Source organism: Diuraphis noxia, unplaced genomic scaffold (assembly GCF_037042655.1).
Source record: "Diuraphis noxia isolate RWA-SAM2 unplaced genomic scaffold, SU_Dnox_SAM2 contig0003, whole genome shotgun sequence".
Classification (NCBI taxonomy): Eukaryota; Metazoa; Arthropoda; class Insecta; order Hemiptera; family Aphididae; genus Diuraphis; species Diuraphis noxia.
The window spans coordinates 76483400-76503730 of NW_028301713.1; the positions used below are offsets into that span (position 1 = coordinate 76483400).

General features: G+C 24.2%; 2 protein-coding genes across 2 annotated transcripts; one reads left to right on the forward strand and one right to left on the reverse strand.

Annotated features, from left to right (window-relative positions):
• The first annotated feature begins 1377 nt into the window (after nt 1-1377).
• Trs20 (trafficking protein particle complex subunit 2) lies at nt 1378-4709 on the forward strand. The gene is made up of 3 exons (XM_089223880.1): nt 1378-1665; nt 2737-2970; nt 4534-4709. Exons 1-3 carry the CDS (start codon nt 1579-1581, stop codon nt 4630-4632), a joined length of 420 nt encoding a protein of 139 aa, XP_089080006.1. The 5' UTR covers nt 1378-1578; the 3' UTR covers nt 4633-4709.
• On the reverse strand, nt 4155-18357 carry LOC149057771 (uncharacterized). The gene is made up of 8 exons (XM_089223881.1): nt 18215-18357; nt 12655-12707; nt 11803-11820; nt 11609-11611; nt 7548-7568; nt 6468-6479; nt 6161-6265; nt 4155-5453 (listed from the first exon to the last, which is right to left on the reverse strand). Exons 1-8 carry the CDS (start codon nt 18294-18296, stop codon nt 5412-5414), a joined length of 336 nt encoding a protein of 111 aa, XP_089080007.1. The 5' UTR covers nt 18297-18357; the 3' UTR covers nt 4155-5411.
• Between the last annotated feature and the right edge of the window lie 1974 nt (nt 18358-20331).

A 20331-nucleotide genomic window follows, 5' to 3' on the forward strand; every position in this document is an offset into this window, starting at 1 on the left:
CTCTATAGCTATTTGAAGCAAAACTTATGGAAAACTTAATGTTGAATTTTATAACCTTAGATATAAATACAAACAATATAATTAATTTTGAACTAGATACAAAATAATTTGCAAATATTCATGGTTTTGACGAATTTTTGTCAGTATTTGAAATTCAAATGCTAATAAAAATTTAATTTGAATTTCCGGTGGACATTTTTTGTTGTGATAAAGATTGACAAATTTGTAAGGAATCTTGTATTAAATTTTCAAATCTTAGATTTAAAAAGAACATTTTTTATGAATTTCTAGCTTAAAACAATTTGTGAAATTTTGTGATTATTACGTATTTTGTCAAAATTCAAAATTTGAATGCTTATAAAAAAAAATTGTGACTATGAATTTATTTTATTTTTCCACTGCTATTGAAAAAATATGTATATATATATATATATACAATATGTATCACTAACATAAACATTTGGTGAAAATTTCAAGTAGGTATTTACAGTGATCAGTTTTTGAATTACAACCATATAAAAAAATCGATTTGGTCGAAAACTAGTTTTGCGTAAAAATTCCCGTTTTTCTGTCATTTTATTTTTGTTTTTCTCGATTTTTTTGAAAACTGTTTGAAAATGTTTACTTTTGACCTCTATAATGCACCAAGGATATTCACTTTTACATCGGAAACCACCCCCAAAGTTTGAAATCGAAGCATTATTTCGACTAGGTATGCTGTACACAGGCACAAAAAAAAAAAAAAAAAACACACATCATTGTAAAATCAATACATTCATCGAAGTGATGAACGAAGTGTTCAGAATCTAAAAAACCAGATGAACACAGAGACTACATTATTCTATTGACAGGCGATACTTATTTAATAAAAATTGTCAATACTGAGTTATAATTGAATAACAATAATATATTATGTAATAGAAGGTACATTTTAATATAATATATTATAAAAGTCTTACTTATTTAGTCAGTTAGATATACTGAAAACGAAGATGATGTCCGAATTTGGCGGTCACACTTAGTTTCTAAGTTATGGTATAATTAAGTTCGTTATTTACTGATTTTTACGCATTCGCATTCATATTAATAAATTGGTCCATTGGGAGTTGGGACAAATCCCTTTCCACAAATATATTGTATTGCCGTATTGGAACAATTAATGGAAATAAGAACATAGGTATAGTTTAGAAATTAATATCATTGGAACAAGTTGCTTGTCATTGTGGAACAAGAGGACAGCCAGGACAGCTGGTGGCGATCCGCCAATGGCATGTCGACCATAGACTATATTCTCTTATCTTGATGCTCATTTACAATATGTTATCACTATGATAACACAATATATTTTTATCAACATGACAACATAAAATATTAAAATATGTCATAAATGAAATTTAACCTGAGCCCACTAAACAATGTATTAATAATTAATATTATTTTTAATTAGAAAATATAGAAACGTTATTAATTATTTTATTAACTCTTAAATATTATAAATTCGATTGAAATAGTTAATTTATACTTTAATACTTATTTAAGTAACAGTGTATTTATTCTTATGTGTTTGTATTAACTAACATGACAGGCTTTTATTACTTTGTGATTGTTGGACATGGTGACAATCCTATATTTGAAATGGAGTTCATGTCTAGCAAAGAAGTAAAAGTATGTTATATTATCAATTAATACTGGTGCTATTTGCAGCTGTGTACTTGTGTCCCCCAATTTTGTTATTTTGATTTGTTGTCATTAAAATGTATCAAGTTAGCCAAAGCTTGAAATCAAAAGTTTGATCTCATTTTCACTTTTGATATTTGTGTTTTTCTGGTTTAAATTTAATTAATATACATTATAACTTCATGATTTTCATGTTGTTACACAATATCCATTTAATTGTTCTATGATTTTTGAGTAGATTAAAGATTTTTTTTATTTTAATTTTATTTTAAATGTCACTTTTACATTTTACAGATTTTTATTTTTATTTTTAACTATGAAAAAACTGTCATTGTTTGTGCGGCACTTTTTATAGGCTTGAGAAAACAAAATATAAATTATTCATTATTATTTATATATTAAATTAAGTATAACATTATAGATCTATCGGCTGTGTTGAATTTAAAATTTAAACTATAATTTTTTTAAGCTTTTAATTCAATGATTTAAATGATTTATATACTATAAAAATCATAAAGCAATTATGTCTTTGGTATAAATTATGGATTTAAATTTTTCAATTTCAATGTACATTTTGAATTTCATTAAAGAAAAAATATTTGGTTTTGATCTCTAAGATGATTTTTAACTTTTAAATTTTAAGATTGATTTCAAGCCCTGATATTAGCTCATAAATTTCATTCTATTACTTAATATAACTCATTAACAGAGTGATAAAAACCTATCAATTCTTAGTGTTGTGTTGATTTAAATTTCAGACTTATGATAATACATTATTTCAACAATTATATACCTAACTATTTTCATAATTCATTATATTGCTTTAAGTTATTTTAACGGCTGTTAAATGAGTAGGTCATATTATAATATTATTACTAATTTATGTATATCAAGAAGTCAACAATTTTGTAAAAGTTGTTCTTAATAATAATTGGGAACTACATAGCACTAAAAATATAAATGATTTAACATTTAAATGTTATCTTAGATAGTTAATTGAATTGAATCAAATTGTTATTTTGTGTAATAATAGTATGCAATTTTTAATATGTATTATAGAAAGAAGACCATAGCCATTTAAACCAATTTATAGCCCATGCTGCCTTAGATCTGGTTGATGAATTAATGTGGAAGTCTACATCTATGTATTTGAAAACTGTAGATCGCTTCAATCATTGGACGGTATCAGCTTTTGTCACAGCTAGTCGAATGAGATTTATTATTGTACACGACTCTAAAAATGATGAGGGCATAAAAAATTTTTTCACTGAAGTATATGAAATGTTTATAAAGGTAAATATAATAAAAATTTAGTAATATTTGTTTCCTCGTAGCTAGTAATGTCACAAAAGAGATATTCTATGGTTTTATTACACAAATAATACAGCAAATATAATTTGTAGTTATAAAGTAGCATATATACTGCAATACTGTATACATAAATGTAAAATAGACTATTGTATTATTCATTAATTTTTTAAAACTTTTTTTTGATGTTTGCAATATTATACCTACTTGCTATTTTAGGAAAAATGTTTGCTCATATATTTATTTTCTATTAATAAGTATAAATTTGAATATAATTTAGACATTGGCTCAAATCACAGGGTGCTTAACACCTTGAATTTTAATGCAAACACCCTGAATAAAAAAATAACCCTAATCGTAATTACCTTAAATTATAACTAATAATCATGGATATGTACCTCTACCATGTGTCAAGAATGTTAAGATAGTCTGTTAGACATAACAATTATTCGCAAGGAAATTATATGGAAAGCTAGTTCTTGATGACTAAAAATTTTCCTATTAAAATTACAGCAAAACTATTCTATATTAAAATGAACTTGTAACTTAGGTACATCTAAGTAAAAGAGCTTTCTACTTAATTATAATTAGGTACCATTCATAACATTTCCGATGTTAAAAATTGTTTTTCTTATCTCATCAGACTATAACAGTAGTAGTCTTTAGAAAATTTAATACATTCTGTACAATTCTAATCTAACCATACCAGTCATAACAACTTATGTTTTACGCTCCCTTGGCTGTCATCATAGATAATACTGACTGTACTTACCAATTCCAATTTATGAGTTGTTTTTAATCCATGAAGGATTTTTTAATACTAATTCCTGTATTAAAGCGTTTCCCTACCAGTGTACACAGTGTTCACAGTGTACACAAAATATGTTTATTAATTCGCTCACTTATAATTTCAATAATAAGTTAAAATATTTTTAACAATTCTTTTACTCTGATATGATGGCGTGCTTGTCAACTATTTGACTATGGTAGAATGTAGTAGAAACTTATAATGACGGGAAATCATTCCTAAATTTTTCATTAGGACTAGATTTGTATATCTAACATAATCATAGTATAATGCCTCTTTTTTTCCATATCAATAAATTTCATATTTTAATAGATTAAAATATAATTTTACATGAGTTTTACTAACCTAAATAAACACACAATTTTAAATTATTTTCTAGTAATTTACTGATAAGTACCCAAATTTTTGTATTAATATGATGAAAGCCTAATGCTTCCCTAATGTTAAAAAAAAAATAATGTATTAAACATATATATATCAGTGTCAAGTGTGTTACAGCTAAGTATAAGTTAGGACTAGTGTGCCATGGGGGAAAAAGGTTGGGAAATGCTACTGTAGCTAAAAGCATATTATTAATATAATATTTCACATTTTTATTATACCTACCAGTATTCAGTGTTTACAATGTATGTATAAATCTATAAAAGTAAACAAGAGGATTTTTAGATAATACAAATGTTTTTACCCTATGATAGCTACTTAATAACTACTTACTAACTATTTATTTTTATCAATTTCAGTATGTGATGAATCCATTCTATAAGCTAAACATGCCAATCAAATGTGGATCGTTCGACAAAAAAGTACAATTCTATGGTCGTAAATATTTAGTCAACTAGTATTTTGCAATAGATACATTTATAATTGTGATATTTATTTTTTTCATGTCAAAATATAAACTAATTTACTCTTTATATTTGTACCGTTTGTTAATTTTTTAATGCAATTTAAAAATCTTAATTGATAGATACTTGTTGTTAAGAGGGCGCAATACCCGCATTTATTGTCTCAGTCTTACAATCTTGTACCATAGCAAATTTACGTTAAAAACTAAAAAGTTCATGTTTTACTTTGTTAGCTCGAAAATTAGAGTGAATAGACCTATTATGAAACTTGATACTTAGAACATTATCTGTGTTTTTTTGGAAGTATTTTTCGATAATCCAGGTTTTAAGTCAGTTATGAGCATTTTTATTTTGCAATTTATTATACACCCATATCTCACTTAAAAACTGAATTATCGAAAAAATACTTTCAACAAAACACAGAAAATTTTCTCACCATAAAGTTTTTTAATAGGTCTATTTTCTCTAATTTTTAAGCTAACAGAGTAAAACGTAAACTGCTGAGCGTAAATTTGCTTTGATACATGTCTGTTTGACTGAGACAAAAAATATGGGTGTGGCAAGATATTTACATTTTTATACACTCAATATTTTAGGGATATTGAATGATTTTAATTAAATTAAACAGTAAATACTATGATTTATTTATTAATGAGTACTTAAATAATGAAACTAAATTTTAAACTAGTAAACTATAACTTATTAATCTTATTATTCAACAATAATGTTTCTCTATTATATCAACAAGTTATATTCTGATTATACGTTTTAGTTCAATGATGCCATTTTATGTAATTGCTTGAATCGTATGGTATCTGAAAAATAGTTTAAAAAGTTACATGATGTAGGTACTTTATTTTCATTTATATAAAACTATTTATTAAATTAAACAGCATTGTAAGATTGACAACATTAATAATAATTAATTATTTAAGTTGTATTTAATTGTATTATATTTAAGTTGTTATCAACAATATGTTTACACTATTTGGGTATTAAGTTCAATAAAATTTATAAATTTATTGTATCAACTTCACTAAAATTGTTTTTTTTTTTTTTTTAAATACATAATAGTTGCATACAAATGGTTTATTGATAATACTTAAATTACAAAGAATATCAGCTATTTATTCAAATATAATTATTTTGTTACTGAAATGTTAGAAAAAATAATTTATATTAATTTTAAAACAATGGTAACTACAATATTGTTTATTATGATTTTAGTTACTTTAATCATTTGTTTTATAAAATTACAAGTATATTTGAGGTATAATAAACTTAAAATGTATTATAATATTTTACATATACAATTTAAAAGGATTAAGTGAACTTATATGACTAATCATTCTATTTTATTTTAAATTAATAATTCATAAATATATTCTACATGGTCTAAAAACTGTGAAAAAATATTTAAATACTTCATAGTGAAAAATGTGAAACAAAGTTTAATTCATACACATTATATTTCATGTTAAGTGTTAAATACTTAAATTATTTCGATTTAAAATAAACTTACATCTTCATAATTGTTTATTTTTGGTTCAGTTTTACTATTTTTTCTCATTTTGCCATAATTGTTATTGAACATGGAATATCCAACAAATTTCTTACCAACAAAAAACTAATTGAAAACAATAAATATATTACGTTATTTTAATATTATTATTTTTTTACATATTTTATATTATAAGAAATTCATAGTCTATGCAGGCTATCTATATTTACATATATTTACTAAATAGTTTTAATATTATTAAACAATAATTGTTGTATTTGTAATTTGTATACATAAAATATGCTTTTTAATAACAATTTTAACTTACTCCTCCACAATTCTGCCAGTAGCAATTAAAAAAAAAAAAATATTTTAAATTATACAGACATTCAACTATGATAATCATTGATATAATTGCAATGTTGTGTCATCACCATAATACCATTAATATTGATGTAAACAGTTAACTATAATTTATTGACTGTAAAAAAGTAAGTTGTAGTCGTGCTTTATTAATAATAAGTTTTAAATAAAATGTTATTTCCAAGTTGTAAGACTTAAATATAAAGTATCATAGTTGTGCATTTGAACCATCATATTCGATCATCAGACCTATATCTTAATAGTTTTTAGTCGATTAGTTTATCTTAAATATGTAGATATTTATAGCTGTGTAGTGTGTACCTTGGTCATAGGACGCACTTGGGTTATTCAATATAATTTGTCGATAAGACTGCGAACGCACTCAGGTTATGAAAATGGTAAAAATTTAAAATGGGATGCACTCAAGGTATACCTAAATTAAATCACCTTTTGGCTACTTGAATCAGTTATTATCTGTTGGTAACTCCAACTTTTCAGGCTAAATTGTATTTAATCATAAATTACATTTATAATGCATTTTAGCTTTAAAGAAAATAGAAATGTTATAACCTATGAACATAATAATTAATAAATAAGTTAAAGTTCTTAACAATCTACTGATACAGAAAGTAGTCGTTTAAAGTAGTGCAAAGAACACTTTAAATTTATTGTAATTAGGTATTATATTATAAGTTTGTGGGAAATAGCTAGGTTTTAGTTTGGAGACTTGCCTTAAACCAACAATAATCAATAGGTAACTATTAATTTGTGTACCTAAATTTTACTAATATTTTATCATTATTATTATTATTATAATATAGGTATATTTTATTCATTTAAATACCATAAATATCTTATAAAATATAACTAAGTTTTAGAAATAATTTTCTCAAGCTTTTCTTATTTAAGTATCCAAGACAGGTATGTAAAGAAGTTTGTCAATATATCAGTAATTATGTAATATTTATTTATTATAATAGGTATTATATTCTAGTGTGATTTATAATTTTTTTTAAATAATTAAATACAATTGTTGAATACTTACTCTACTGTCCAATTGGCACATCTATAAAATATCAATGACAGTTCATGTAATATATTTTAATAAATAATTATAAATGTATTCCAACATACGATAATTACATACTACAATTACTTTAGTATAGGAATAACTAATTTTAAATTTATTTTTTCTAACTGGTTAAAAATTATTTTTTTCATCAAGTTTTATGGTTAAATTTAGTAAAAGTCTTCTACTTGTATAATTAATATGTTTTCATAAATTTAAAAATAAGAATTTTGTATAAATGTAATGGGTAAAACTACATTACATGTATCACTTATTATATCAGTGCCGTACCCAGGATTTGTTTTCGGGGTGTGGGGGGGTAAGCCCAAAATTCCACCCCCTGGATACGGCACTGACTTATATCACTTAGATATATTATATATGGAACTATGGGGGAATTTCAAGATATAGGTAAGAACTAATTTATATTATAAGTTATAATATCATGATAATACTATGTTAAACTTACCAGCTGAGTATTGTAAAAATATCCATGAAAACGATTGCCCAAACAAAACAAAACAACACAATATTAATTATTTATTGTAATTATAACTACATTACACCTATACCTATTGGAAATTTAAATACTTCTTTTCTTTAAAATTTTTGGTTATTTCAATTCCTGTTATTTAAAAACTATGACTGCTCTCGTCTCAAACTATAAGAAATTAATTTTTACATACATTTAATTTAAAGTGTATAGCCACACAATTCGTACCAAATAAACAGTAATAAGTAAGGTAAAATTTGTTTGAAATGTAGGTTAGGTACTCACAAGTTATTAAGGATACTTAATACCTATATTACGTCTTATTAGTATACATGTTACATACATTTAGCAGCATTTATCATAGTCCATTTAATTTTTATTGCATAATATATTGTTACTATAGAATTATATAAAATACTTTAATCAACTCTCTGATAGTTGCAACATCTCTAAAAACTATAAAATGTTCTGTTATTGAAACATTTTGGAGTTAGTCATTAATGAAAGGAATATACACATCAAAATGACTTACACAATTTGTTTTATGATATAAATAAAACAAATTTGTGTGTACCTATTATAATATCGTACAATATACCTATCTATCTCCGTCCTCGCTAATATATAACTCAGCTGATGTAGGCTATAAGTATTATATATACATGTAAAATTATTATAGCTACATCTCAACATTAATTTATTTAATTATTTGTAGTATATTTTATATTAATTTTCTTAGATTTTTACGCTTGAGTCAAGTAAATAGGTAAGAATTTAATATCTGGTTAAAATGTCCGCGGACACTTATTTATGTGTCCATAATTTTATTATTTTTAAATGTTTTGACCTACCTATTTACAAATTATTACTACAAAGTATTTGCGACAAAAAATACTAAATTGAGAAACCTCTACCTATATTAATAACCAACTATCTACATTTCTTTTTCGTGTATACCTGCCCATGTAAAAAAATGTAAAACGACAATTTGTCATGTACAATCAATATAGTAGGTATACCATACCTTCCGATCGCTAAGTGCGATTTATGATCTCGTATAGCATCCCATGTATGTTATATAATATATACTAGATACTATACTATATACATAGGTGTAGGTATCATATATAAATTGTAAATAATATAATAGTATCTACAATATATTGTGTGATTAGTTGATTAGTACAACAGGGATGTTATTATTGTATACCTATGTAGTATGTATAATCATAGGCGTGCACAGGGGGAGTGCCGCGTATGCCATGGCATCCCCTGCAGTCTGCTCAGCTAGCTTGTTTTATGTTTTTACTTTTAATAGTGAAAACCATTAATATTATCATAATTTTTATCACAAACATAACAGAGAGTTTTGTAGTTATGTATTATATTTTTTTAGAAAAAAATTCTGATTTGTTTTTTTTTTTTTTTTGTAAGAGAGTTAAAAATTGAGTTATTTTGAATTATATTGGCATCTCCTGCGAATAAAGACTGCGCACGCCTATATGTATAATATTATTTGAGCCTCTTCAGTGGAGTTGAACCGGTTCATGGACAGTGAATCACGGTTATTAGTACCTATGAAATTTATCAATATGAGTAAATGATGTCTATTATGAGACATAAGTTATGGCTCAAGAACAGATTTTTAGGTTTTTAAAAGCTTAAAATATGATGCCAAAATGTTCTAAATAAAAACCTTAAAATATTCTTCTTAAACTTGTAAATAACTAACCTTTACATATGCGATGTACGTAAGTACTCTATTATTAATGTAATTTAGTAATCAATACTTTTATATAATTATATATAGGTAAGTACAACTAACCAAATATATTATGAGCTATCTACTCTATAAAATATACGAAATATTAATTTGGTAAACTACCTACTTCCAGTCAGTAACGTTGCAGGAGTTCGATCAATGGAAGGGGAATTATTTTACCACCTGAATGGCTATATACTGAGTGAATACTAATAGACTTTAAATTAAATTTATTTTAAGTTCTTTCTTTATACTCAATATTTTGGATGACGTACGTAGCCGTGTGCCCCTTAACACAAGCCGCCACTAGTACCTATAAGGAGTAAGGACATACGACTATAAAAGTTAATACCTACCTACACGATTGAACGATTCATATTACAATATTATTATCACAAGTTGACTACTTTTAATGTTGTGATTTGTAAAAGTAAACAAATTATAAAAGAAATTGGAATAATAGTAGAACTTATAGGTAGGTATTACCTATATGGGGAGTATGTTGACAAATTTCAAACCATGTTTTGTAACACGTTCGAAAATAAGGCTGCATGCTAGTTGATTCCCGGGTACCTGTTTACTTGCACCAATACCTACCGTTTAGTTGATTCCAGGGTCATTAAGAGGTACGTACGAGTTGATTTCCGGATCATTATGTGTTTTATTTAATATTTAGTAAAATATTTTTAAATAAAAATTTAGTTTTTTCATATTTTTAAAATCATTCAATTTTTATTTATTAATTACTTATTTATTAATTGTATTATATTTATTATTTATTAAAAAATTATTATTAAAAACATTTAGTAATTACCTATAGGTAAAAAAATATAAAAAAATTTAGTAATTTGGTAAAAATTTGTAACTCACTGTTTTTAAAAATTGGTATCTGGTAATGAGATTAACAGTATACCGTGACATCACTTCTCTTAAAAAAATTTGTTTTTCTTGGTGTTTTTTAGATTTCTTAGTTCCATTACTCCTGCATTTTATGTATGTTTCTGATTGTACATCTAACAGCTCATCTATAAATACGTAAATATTTAGGTGCCCGTTATAAAAACAACTGTTGAGTTTAGAATGAAAACTCTCGCAGCTGTTTGTAGTTCTATTTAAATTTTTAAATAGTTGAAAATTGAGCCCATATACTTGGTGGAAAACTTGCTTCTGGAGAAATATAATTATCAAATACATAGTCCATAAACTCTTCAAGTCTAATAGAATCTGGTCTCGATGGACAAAAGCGAGTTATGTGTCACGGTCGAACTCTTTTCTGTTATAAACTCTTTACTTGTGCAATCTATTGATAATTAATATACAACAATAGGAAATCAACTTGTACGGCCCTCTTAATGACCCGGGAATCAACTCGTACATACCTAATAATGACCCGGGAATCAACTCACCTACACCGGAAAATAATATGTTTATAAAACGTCAACCCAACTTAAGTCAATAAATTATAATTTTTATTAGATACATTATACACCTACCTTGAACCTACCTGTAATTCATTGTATTTAATCAAACACAAATAGGTTATAGGTATTCAAAAATCATATTTTGAACATCATAAACTGTTATAAAAAACTATTAAAACCATTTATGAAATAATAAATTTTACATTTTTTAAAATCCAGTAACCCAAGAGGAATTATGAAAATACATTTATTATGCTATTATTATACCATGGTCCATGCCCCATAGATATATTATACAATATACCTATACATATCATGAGATGATGAACTTGTGTCGTAAAATATGTAGGTCACTAAAAACGAGCTAGTTGTCTATCTTTATATACATACTATTTTTCTTTATTAAAAAAAATATATTTCTAAATTAACAAAATAACAACGAGCAAAGAAATGAAGATAAAATGCCTACTTTGACAATATAAAATACATTTATGATATTAAGTTCTTACTCCTCTAACATATTATAGCAATACCGTTACCGTTACAGATACTTACTCTGCCTCCAAGGTTAGACTGGAAACAAATTGATCAAAAACATATTTTTACATTATTAATACTAGTATAAGGTGATTACAAAAATAATAATTTTTTGTAGGTAGGTAGGTAATTTATTTATTTATAAATAAAATAATTTGTTTTGTTTTTGTAATTATTCAAGAATTTTAGTCTATTTACAAAAAGAATATTATAATACTATAGTTGGTAAATATATTATTTCTATTATTAGTAGGTGCAGCAAAATATAATTAGTAAAACAACAAAAGAATTCATTCTCGCTTTTATAATTCAAATCATTTGTTTTATAAGGATATTTTAAAAATTTACTATACGAGAAATTACCAGAAAGCAGAACTTGCTGTCACTAAACAATTATTACTACCTAGGCGGCAATCTTTTGTTTTTCTTTTTAAACCATACACAATGGTAAAAATTATTTAGTACAGGTGTGCCCTTAAACTGCAAAGATGAATAATAATTATTAATCATGAACATTCTCTGAAATTTGTTTGAATATTAATCGTTACACTTTTGTGAGTTATACAAGTTATACATTTTTAAAGATTAATGTGAATAACTAATACCTATACTTAAATACTGTGACTAAAAATATATTATTATTATTTCACTTAATGAAATTATATATATAACCTAAAATTATATAAATTAGTGGACAAATAAATATAGTAGGTATCTAAAATAATAATACGAATTTTTTAATTTTACTTTTGAGCAGACATATCCAATAGTCAAAATCATTAAATCGCACTTATATTATTGTTGAATGTTTCACAAGTTATAGCTTTATTTTTATCGTAACAAACTTATAAATAATAACAAATAACTTACTGCTCGTTTCCATTCCAATGGAAATAAACGTTTTATCTCCCTGTAAGCTGTATCTAAAATAATAAAACAATAAAATAATTTAAGCGTAGATTTTACCAACATTTGAAAATAAAAAACTTTTCGATATAAGGAAAATAAATAATTTTGGTAAGCATCAATAAATATTAATTTAACATTTTGAACATACATAATTAAACTGACATACCTACTATTATTATTATAATTTTTTTGTATTATTATTATTTTGCATTGTCTTACATCTCAATCAGCCAATTATGAAAATATGAAATACTCAGATATAGCATTAAAGTATAATTTTAATCAGATATCATTACAATATATATTATATTTAATACTTACATACCGTTCATGACCTACGAAGTACGGAAATGAATACGGAAAAAAAAAGTATTTTAATAATATGAGATACCATCATACATTAACAACGGTTTAAAAATAATAATTTTGGTTTCAGTAAAAATGTTAAATAAGCACAAACTATGTAACATAAAATATATTAAGCTAGTATTACGCGACTTCGTCCGAGCTGAAATTATTAATCTATATTAATATGTTATCTTTCCATCGTTTCCCCTTTTGTTTCAGTTGAAACTTGAAATATTTAATACAAATACAATTATAACGATTATGATTACAATTTTTAATTTCTTAATTCTGGACATATTATACTTTTTGATGTAATCACAAAAACTGAAACTAATTGAACAGGTTTATACATAACACAGCTACCACCAACGTAAATTCTATGTCTACAAGGTTGGCACCTAACTTGCAATCTTGGTATTCGTCATTGTTATATATTTACATCAAAAATAAAATAATGTATTAATTGCTCACCCCCAAACGAAATCTTATGCTGTTGAAATATAAAATTATTTTTGGTTAAGGGGAATCTATTCCTGTGTAGGTTAGATAACGAAAATGCCTATAGTGAGTTCTAAAATGTTATAATAGCACGACGTCCAATTGAGTGCAACGAAATTAACTATGAAAACATATTTGAATTCTTAATAAAACCTCTTTGTATCCTACATCGAAATTTTTCGATTTTATTTTTATTAATTCATAAACTATTTAGTAGAGTTGGAAAAATAAAAATGATAAACTATTGTACATTTTGATTTAAAAATTAATTTTCAAAAATGTGAAAAGTAACAGATAATGCTGCGGTAAAATTACTGAATCCTTTTCACATTTTTTTGAACATATTGATGGAACTCACAAAAGTATTTAGAGATCTTACAATTGAATTTATATGGGCAATTTTACTGTGAATTAAGGTTATATAAAATGTATTATAAATATATATTCTATATATATATGTATATATATATTAGTATTTTTTTTTATTATTTAATTCACATTAATTTCTTACATACTTGCTTAATTATATATATTAGTATTTGCCTTAGTTAAATGGTAGGTTAAGTGTTATGTGTGATAGCTAATAACTGATAACCGTTTCCATATAACTGCTTACAAACCATTTCATCAATGATATTTTCCTAGTTGTGAAATTGATCGTTAAGAAAGTGTATCTAATTTAGAGTGAAGGTTCTTCAATATATTTTATCTGATTATATTTGCATCTGGATAATTTTTTATTTTTATTTGTAAGATAGAGAAGATAATATTAACTTCTTATTAAAATATTGATATCAACAAAATGTTGAATAATCAGCTTTTATTTGTTATTATTTTTTTATTAATACAATCTAAACGTGCACAAGGTGCATATTATATGTATTTTGTACTATTTTAGTCATAATAATAGAAATAACTTACATACATGGCTAAATCTTTGATTTTATAATAATATAGCAATATCCAATGATCCTGAAATAATTTTGAAAAATTACCGAATGAATTTATGTAGAAAGAATAATATTCAATTTTCAATTTTATTTAAGAAAAAACAATTTATAAATACCTACCAAGGTAAAAAGTAATAAGTAATATTCTATACGGCTATACATTTTCTAAAAGTTTTTACGTGACACAACATGAAAGTAATAATAGTATAAATACAACTTAAAAAAACCTAATTTATATTGGGTATAGGAGGTAACTCATGATAAATGAATCGTTTCATAAGAAATCAACTTTTTTACGTATTAAAATATTCAACTTTTAATTAATGGCAACATTATTTATGCTATGAATTATAATATTATCCAATTAAATGACAAAACATGTTTTACAGCACATTAACACATTACAGTATTAGGTATACCTATTACACTGAATACAAGAAGTTAACCAAATAAATAACTATATAGTACCTTAGTTCCTACCTACATGGCTATATACCCTTTGAATATTGAATATACCTAGTTGTTAAAATTCATGTTTATCATATACTTAGAGGTTAGGATGTAATATCTACTGCAATTTGTATCTACAGAAAATTAATATTTATTATCCTTTATTAGATTGTCTATACTCTATAACACCATCATGGATACCAATATTAGTAATATTACATATAATATACCTATAGGCATTATACGAGTATATTTATTCATTCTTAGAATTTTAACTTGTAAGTATGTATTTAGTATTTGCCATCTGACTATTTGAGTGTTCTGTAATTATATTCACTGAAACCCTAATCCAATAAAAAATCTTAAGATGATGTCAGCGCACTGTTTGTTTTCTCATTCTGGCTCACGCATGGCATACAAAAACAAAAGATAATGTTTTCTTAGATTTGACATAAATGTATCTAAATATTATCTTAAAACAATTTAAGCACCATATACATTATTATTATTTTTTTTTTTAATGTCAAATAATAATGAAGTATAAAATCATAATATGTCATTCCCTCAAAAATATCATCCTCTATAATTTCTTTAATAGATGATGATTTTACTTTATAAAAATTATTTAAAAATCAAGGAAAAACAAAAAGATTTTAAATAAAATCATTTTATTTATGTTTCAAATGGGGCTGTCTAAGAGAAAAAATTAATATTGCACTGACATCTTCTTTTAGGTTTAGCAGTCCATGGTCCAAGCCAAATCAACTTTAAAATTAAATAATAATAATTCAAATCAATTTAAAAATAAATTGAATTATTCATTGTAAAAATTAAATACTATTGTTGTACATTATAATTGGCATGATATAACCAGTTTATACAAATATTTAAATTGTTCGACGAAATTCGTGTAAGTAATATATTTTGTATTATTCAAAATAAATAGTAAATGTTAAATTTAAATATGTAACTGTATAACAAACAAACGAAATGTCAATTATATATAATTTTTATGATTGTTAGCCAGAAATCTAACTTCTGATGCTTATTCCGATAAAAAAAATAGTAAAATAACAGTTACCTATTAACTATTGTATAATCAATATTAAGTTGGTATACCTAAAATATTATAATAAGTAGGTACCTAATACCTGACACTCATACATTAGAATGTTATTCTATAAAGTGCAATAAATACATCAATATTTGAGATTTAAAACTTTTTAAATATAATATCTAGGTAGGTACTACCTACGTATTATTTAAAATTAAGTTTCGTTCAATATGAAAATAAAACTTGTATTTACATTCGGGTTGAGTTACAAACCTAACTTAACCGATCAATTAACTAATAAATAAATATATTTATAATTTCATTGAATATTATCAATTTAATTTGACGTTATGCTTCTTATTCTGTCTTAATTTTCAACATCACTAATGTATACGTACTTCGTAATGAATTATGTATTGTAATAATTATCAGAAATTAAATTGTATCTGAAATGTTATTTTTGCTGCTTTAAGCGAAATAATACGCATGATGGAAACTGACTGGTACTTAATCTTTAAATTATGATTATGAGCTTAGGTTTTCGAAATAACTTTAATATTATTATAGTTTAACTTGCAAAAATAATTATATAATATAGTAAAAATTTTGCAAAATATGTAATAAGTACATTATGATTGTATGTAAGATTGTCTATAGTTGTTTAAATTTTATGTAAAATGTCACATCAAAAGCTTATGATCCTAGATAAGTAAGTTATGATCAGTAAAAATTATAATAATAATTAAATAGACAAAAAAAGACTCTGATTACGACTGATTAGGTTATCTATACATAACATGATCTTATAGATACTACTAATGAAACAAATTATCGTTGTGATTAAAAAAATTAAATAAAAATCTTGTTCTCAATTATTATTGTTAGGTATTGTTTCTTTGGACTGAAGTGGATATTTTTATAATTTAATTGTAGCAATTAAATTTAACGTCTTAAAACAATATCAACGTTATTGTAATTCAAATAATTAATATAATGTTATAATATTTATACCACGTATAATTATTTATAATTTGCTTAATCCTATAGAATGTGAAGCATAGTAAATCATAAATAATTGTCTTATAAACACATTATTCATAGGTAAAATACCTATATTATATCATATTGATTAAAATGCCGAATGTTACTTGGATTATTTTTAAATGCAATCAAATAACAAAACACATTATGTTTATTTTTTATTATTAAAAAATAATAAACATAAAAGTTCAGACTAAAAGAAGACATAATTTTAATTCTATATAATATATTTTGGGTGCATAGCTACCTATTTTTTATGTAAAACCTATTCATGGGCATTTTAAGCACATATCAAATATTTAATTAACCTTTTACGATTTTTGTCAATATTGAATACAATTTTCATCCTTTTTAATTTAAAACTTTTCTTTTTTAAGGAAAATTAAACAATATTTGAATCTGGTAAAGTATATTATATTATGTGATGTATTTATTTAATTTAAATATAGATATAACTATTATGTTTGTTTTTTTACTAAATTACATAAAAAACCTACTATGACTTTTTAAAGACAGCTATCAAATTTATAAAAAGATAATACGATTTTAAATATTAATTTATATTTTTTGTCTTTTTAAAATGTAATATCACTATAGCCTGTTATAGAAACATAACGAATAACTTGAATTATCCTTTAAAACTAAACCACAACATAAAAAAATAATATTTTAATTATTTAGGGAATGCAATTTAAAAATAAATCAAAACTGCATAAAATTAATGATGCAATTAAAAATTATAATATTATTTATTATCATGAATTTAAAATGTGCTTTTTAGAATATTAGGAAATGGTAAAGATAAATCTCAATTCAAAACTAAAAAAATACTTATCGTCAATCGTAATATAATAAACTAACATCAGTCACCAAAAATGTTGTTATAAATTAGTAATAATGGTTATGTATAATAATTATAAAAATCAGACTTACTAATTGTTTTACTATCAATAATGTTTCAATTTAATTTAATACCTACTAAAAATAAGAAAGAAAATATTATTTATTTTCTATTTAGATATTTTTAAACCTCAAAATGTAAATTATACTTATGAATTATTCTACATATTTCATTTAAAAACCTTAAAACAATTAGGTACTTTCGTGTTTTTTTATAAAAAATGTTGCACATATAAACATTATAAATATAAATTAAAATAAAATAAGAATAAATAGGTACCTTGAAGATGACAGTCCATGAAGTTGGACGATGAAAGTCCAAAAATTACAATATAAACTACTGCAAAGCTGATGTGCTGCATGGTTGGACCTAGACTTGAGTTTACCAAATGAGTATCACTCACAAGAAATATTTTGTTTTTACACCGATAGTTGCGCAACCGCTCCACAACTTTGGCGCACATCCTCAATATATATATGTAAGTATACCAATATATCTATAGACGAACATGAATAACGAATCAAATGTACCCACTCATATTTTGAATTTGGTAGTGTAACTAATTTTTTTGTAAGTAATTATATTATAATTATGACAAATGTATATTATAATAAAAATAAAAAAGCGGGAAAGTGGATATCACTCTGTTGTACAGTAGGTTACTGTAATGGATGGAATTAAATTTGAATCCAATAATATTATATCATTATATACGATAAAAGATTCTGAGCGGAGACGGTTGAGGATCTGTTAATACTTATTAAAATATTTGACATTCCGGTGAACATTTTTTTTTTTTTTTTGATAAAGGTAGATAAATTTATAATGAATCATGAATTAAATTTTCAAATCTTAGATTTAAAAATAAAAATTTGATAAATTTCTATCTAAGATAATTTGAACATGGCTGTAATTTTCTCGTATTTAATAAAATTTTGAACTTAACATGCTTATAAAAAAAATCATGTCTATCGCTGTATTTTAATATTTTTCAACTGCTATTAAAATAATATGTTGGAAGCCTTATATTAAATTTTGAAGCTTTTTGACCCAACCTTTAAAATTTTATTTAAATTAATAGAAAAAAAAATTTTAAATGTGGAAAAATTAAAATGTCAGTAAACAGCTCAAAACTAATCAAAATATTTTGAAAATCGTATCAAATATGTATAATGCCTAAATTAATATTCAGTGAAAATTTCAAGCATCTTTGGTCATTTGTTATAGAGTTGTACCACAATAAGAAAATCACTAAATGAGATATCTAATGAAAGTCCAATGTTATACAAATTTAAATTTAAAACGCTCATAAAAACTTAATTTGACTTTCTGATGGATATTTATTTCATGATAAAGGTTGAAAAACTTGTGAGAAATCTTGTATTAAGTCTTAGATTAAATCTTAGATTTGAAAAGAAAATTTTCCATGAATTTCTAGCTTAACACAATTTGAGAATTTTCGTGATTTTTACGTATTTTGTCAAAACTCTGAAAACTCAAACTTTAAATGCTTATAAAAAATAATTGTGACTATGAATTTTTTTATTTTTCAACTGATATTGCTGATATTATAACAATATGTTAAGATCCTTGTATTAAATTTTCAAGCATTTCTATCCAACAAATAATTTTTTATCGATATTATTTTTAAAAAAAAAACTAATGATGATCGAAAATTACATATGCCCATAAATATTTCAACTCAAATCAAAAATTTTTGGAGTTTACGGAATGGATAGAACATACTTATATAAATATTCGGTGAAAATATCATGTAGGTATATATGGTAATTTTTTTAAAAGTTACATCAAAAACCAAAATTGATTTTGTACAAAATTGATTATGCGTAAAAATTACCGTTTATTCCTTAATTTGTAGTTTGTTTATCCCAATTATTAAAAAAAAATATTATTTTTGACTCCCCAAAGTACCAATTAGATTCACTTTCTGGTCGAATGAGGAACTGAAGTCGAAAATCGAAGCACTTTTACTGCCCCAAAACGTGATGACAGATATAAAAAAAAGAACACACATCATGGTAAATCAATACATTCCTCGCTCCGCTCAAAATCTAAAAAATGATTGAATATTAAAATAATACAAAAATTATGCATAAAAAATATATTGGGTAAATATTAAGTTTAATCATGTTAATCTTAACTCGTATTAAATATAACTATTAATTTTTGAAATAAATATTTCATAAAATATTATATTCTAATAAATTTTACAATAGTTTTATAGCTTGTATACCACATTATTCACATTGCTACTTTTATATTTGTATGTTTAAATTTTGATTAGTTGATTGTTCTAGTTTAACATTACTAGATTTGAAACAAACAGAAGCAATTGGTATTACATCGATGCACATCTAATATTTGTTTCGATCAAC

What these genes read in the sequence shown, in the direction of transcription:
- Trs20 (XM_089223880.1), top strand. Translation starts at nt 1,579, where the DNA reads ATGACAGGCTTTTATTACTTTGTGATTGTTGGACATGGTGACAATCCT. An exon ending in TGTCTAGCAAAGAAGTAAAA is followed by an intron (nt 1,666 to 2,736) that starts GTATGTTATATT and finishes TATGTATTATAG; the next exon opens with AAAGAAGACCATAGCCATTT. An exon ending in TATATGAAATGTTTATAAAG is followed by an intron (nt 2,971 to 4,533) that starts GTAAATATAATA and finishes TATCAATTTCAG; the next exon opens with TATGTGATGAATCCATTCTA.
- LOC149057771 (XM_089223881.1), bottom strand. Translation starts at nt 18,296, where the DNA reads ATGCAGCACATCAGCTTTGCAGTAGTTTATATTGTAATTTTTGGACTT. An exon ending in CATGGACTGTCATCTTCAAG is followed by an intron (nt 12,708 to 18,214) that starts GTACCTATTTAT and finishes TTATTATTTTAG; the next exon opens with ATACAGCTTACAGGGAGATA. An exon ending in AAATAAACAATTATGAAGAT is followed by an intron (nt 5,454 to 6,160) that starts GTAAGTTTATTT and finishes ACTATTTTTCAG; the next exon opens with ATACCATACGATTCAAGCAA.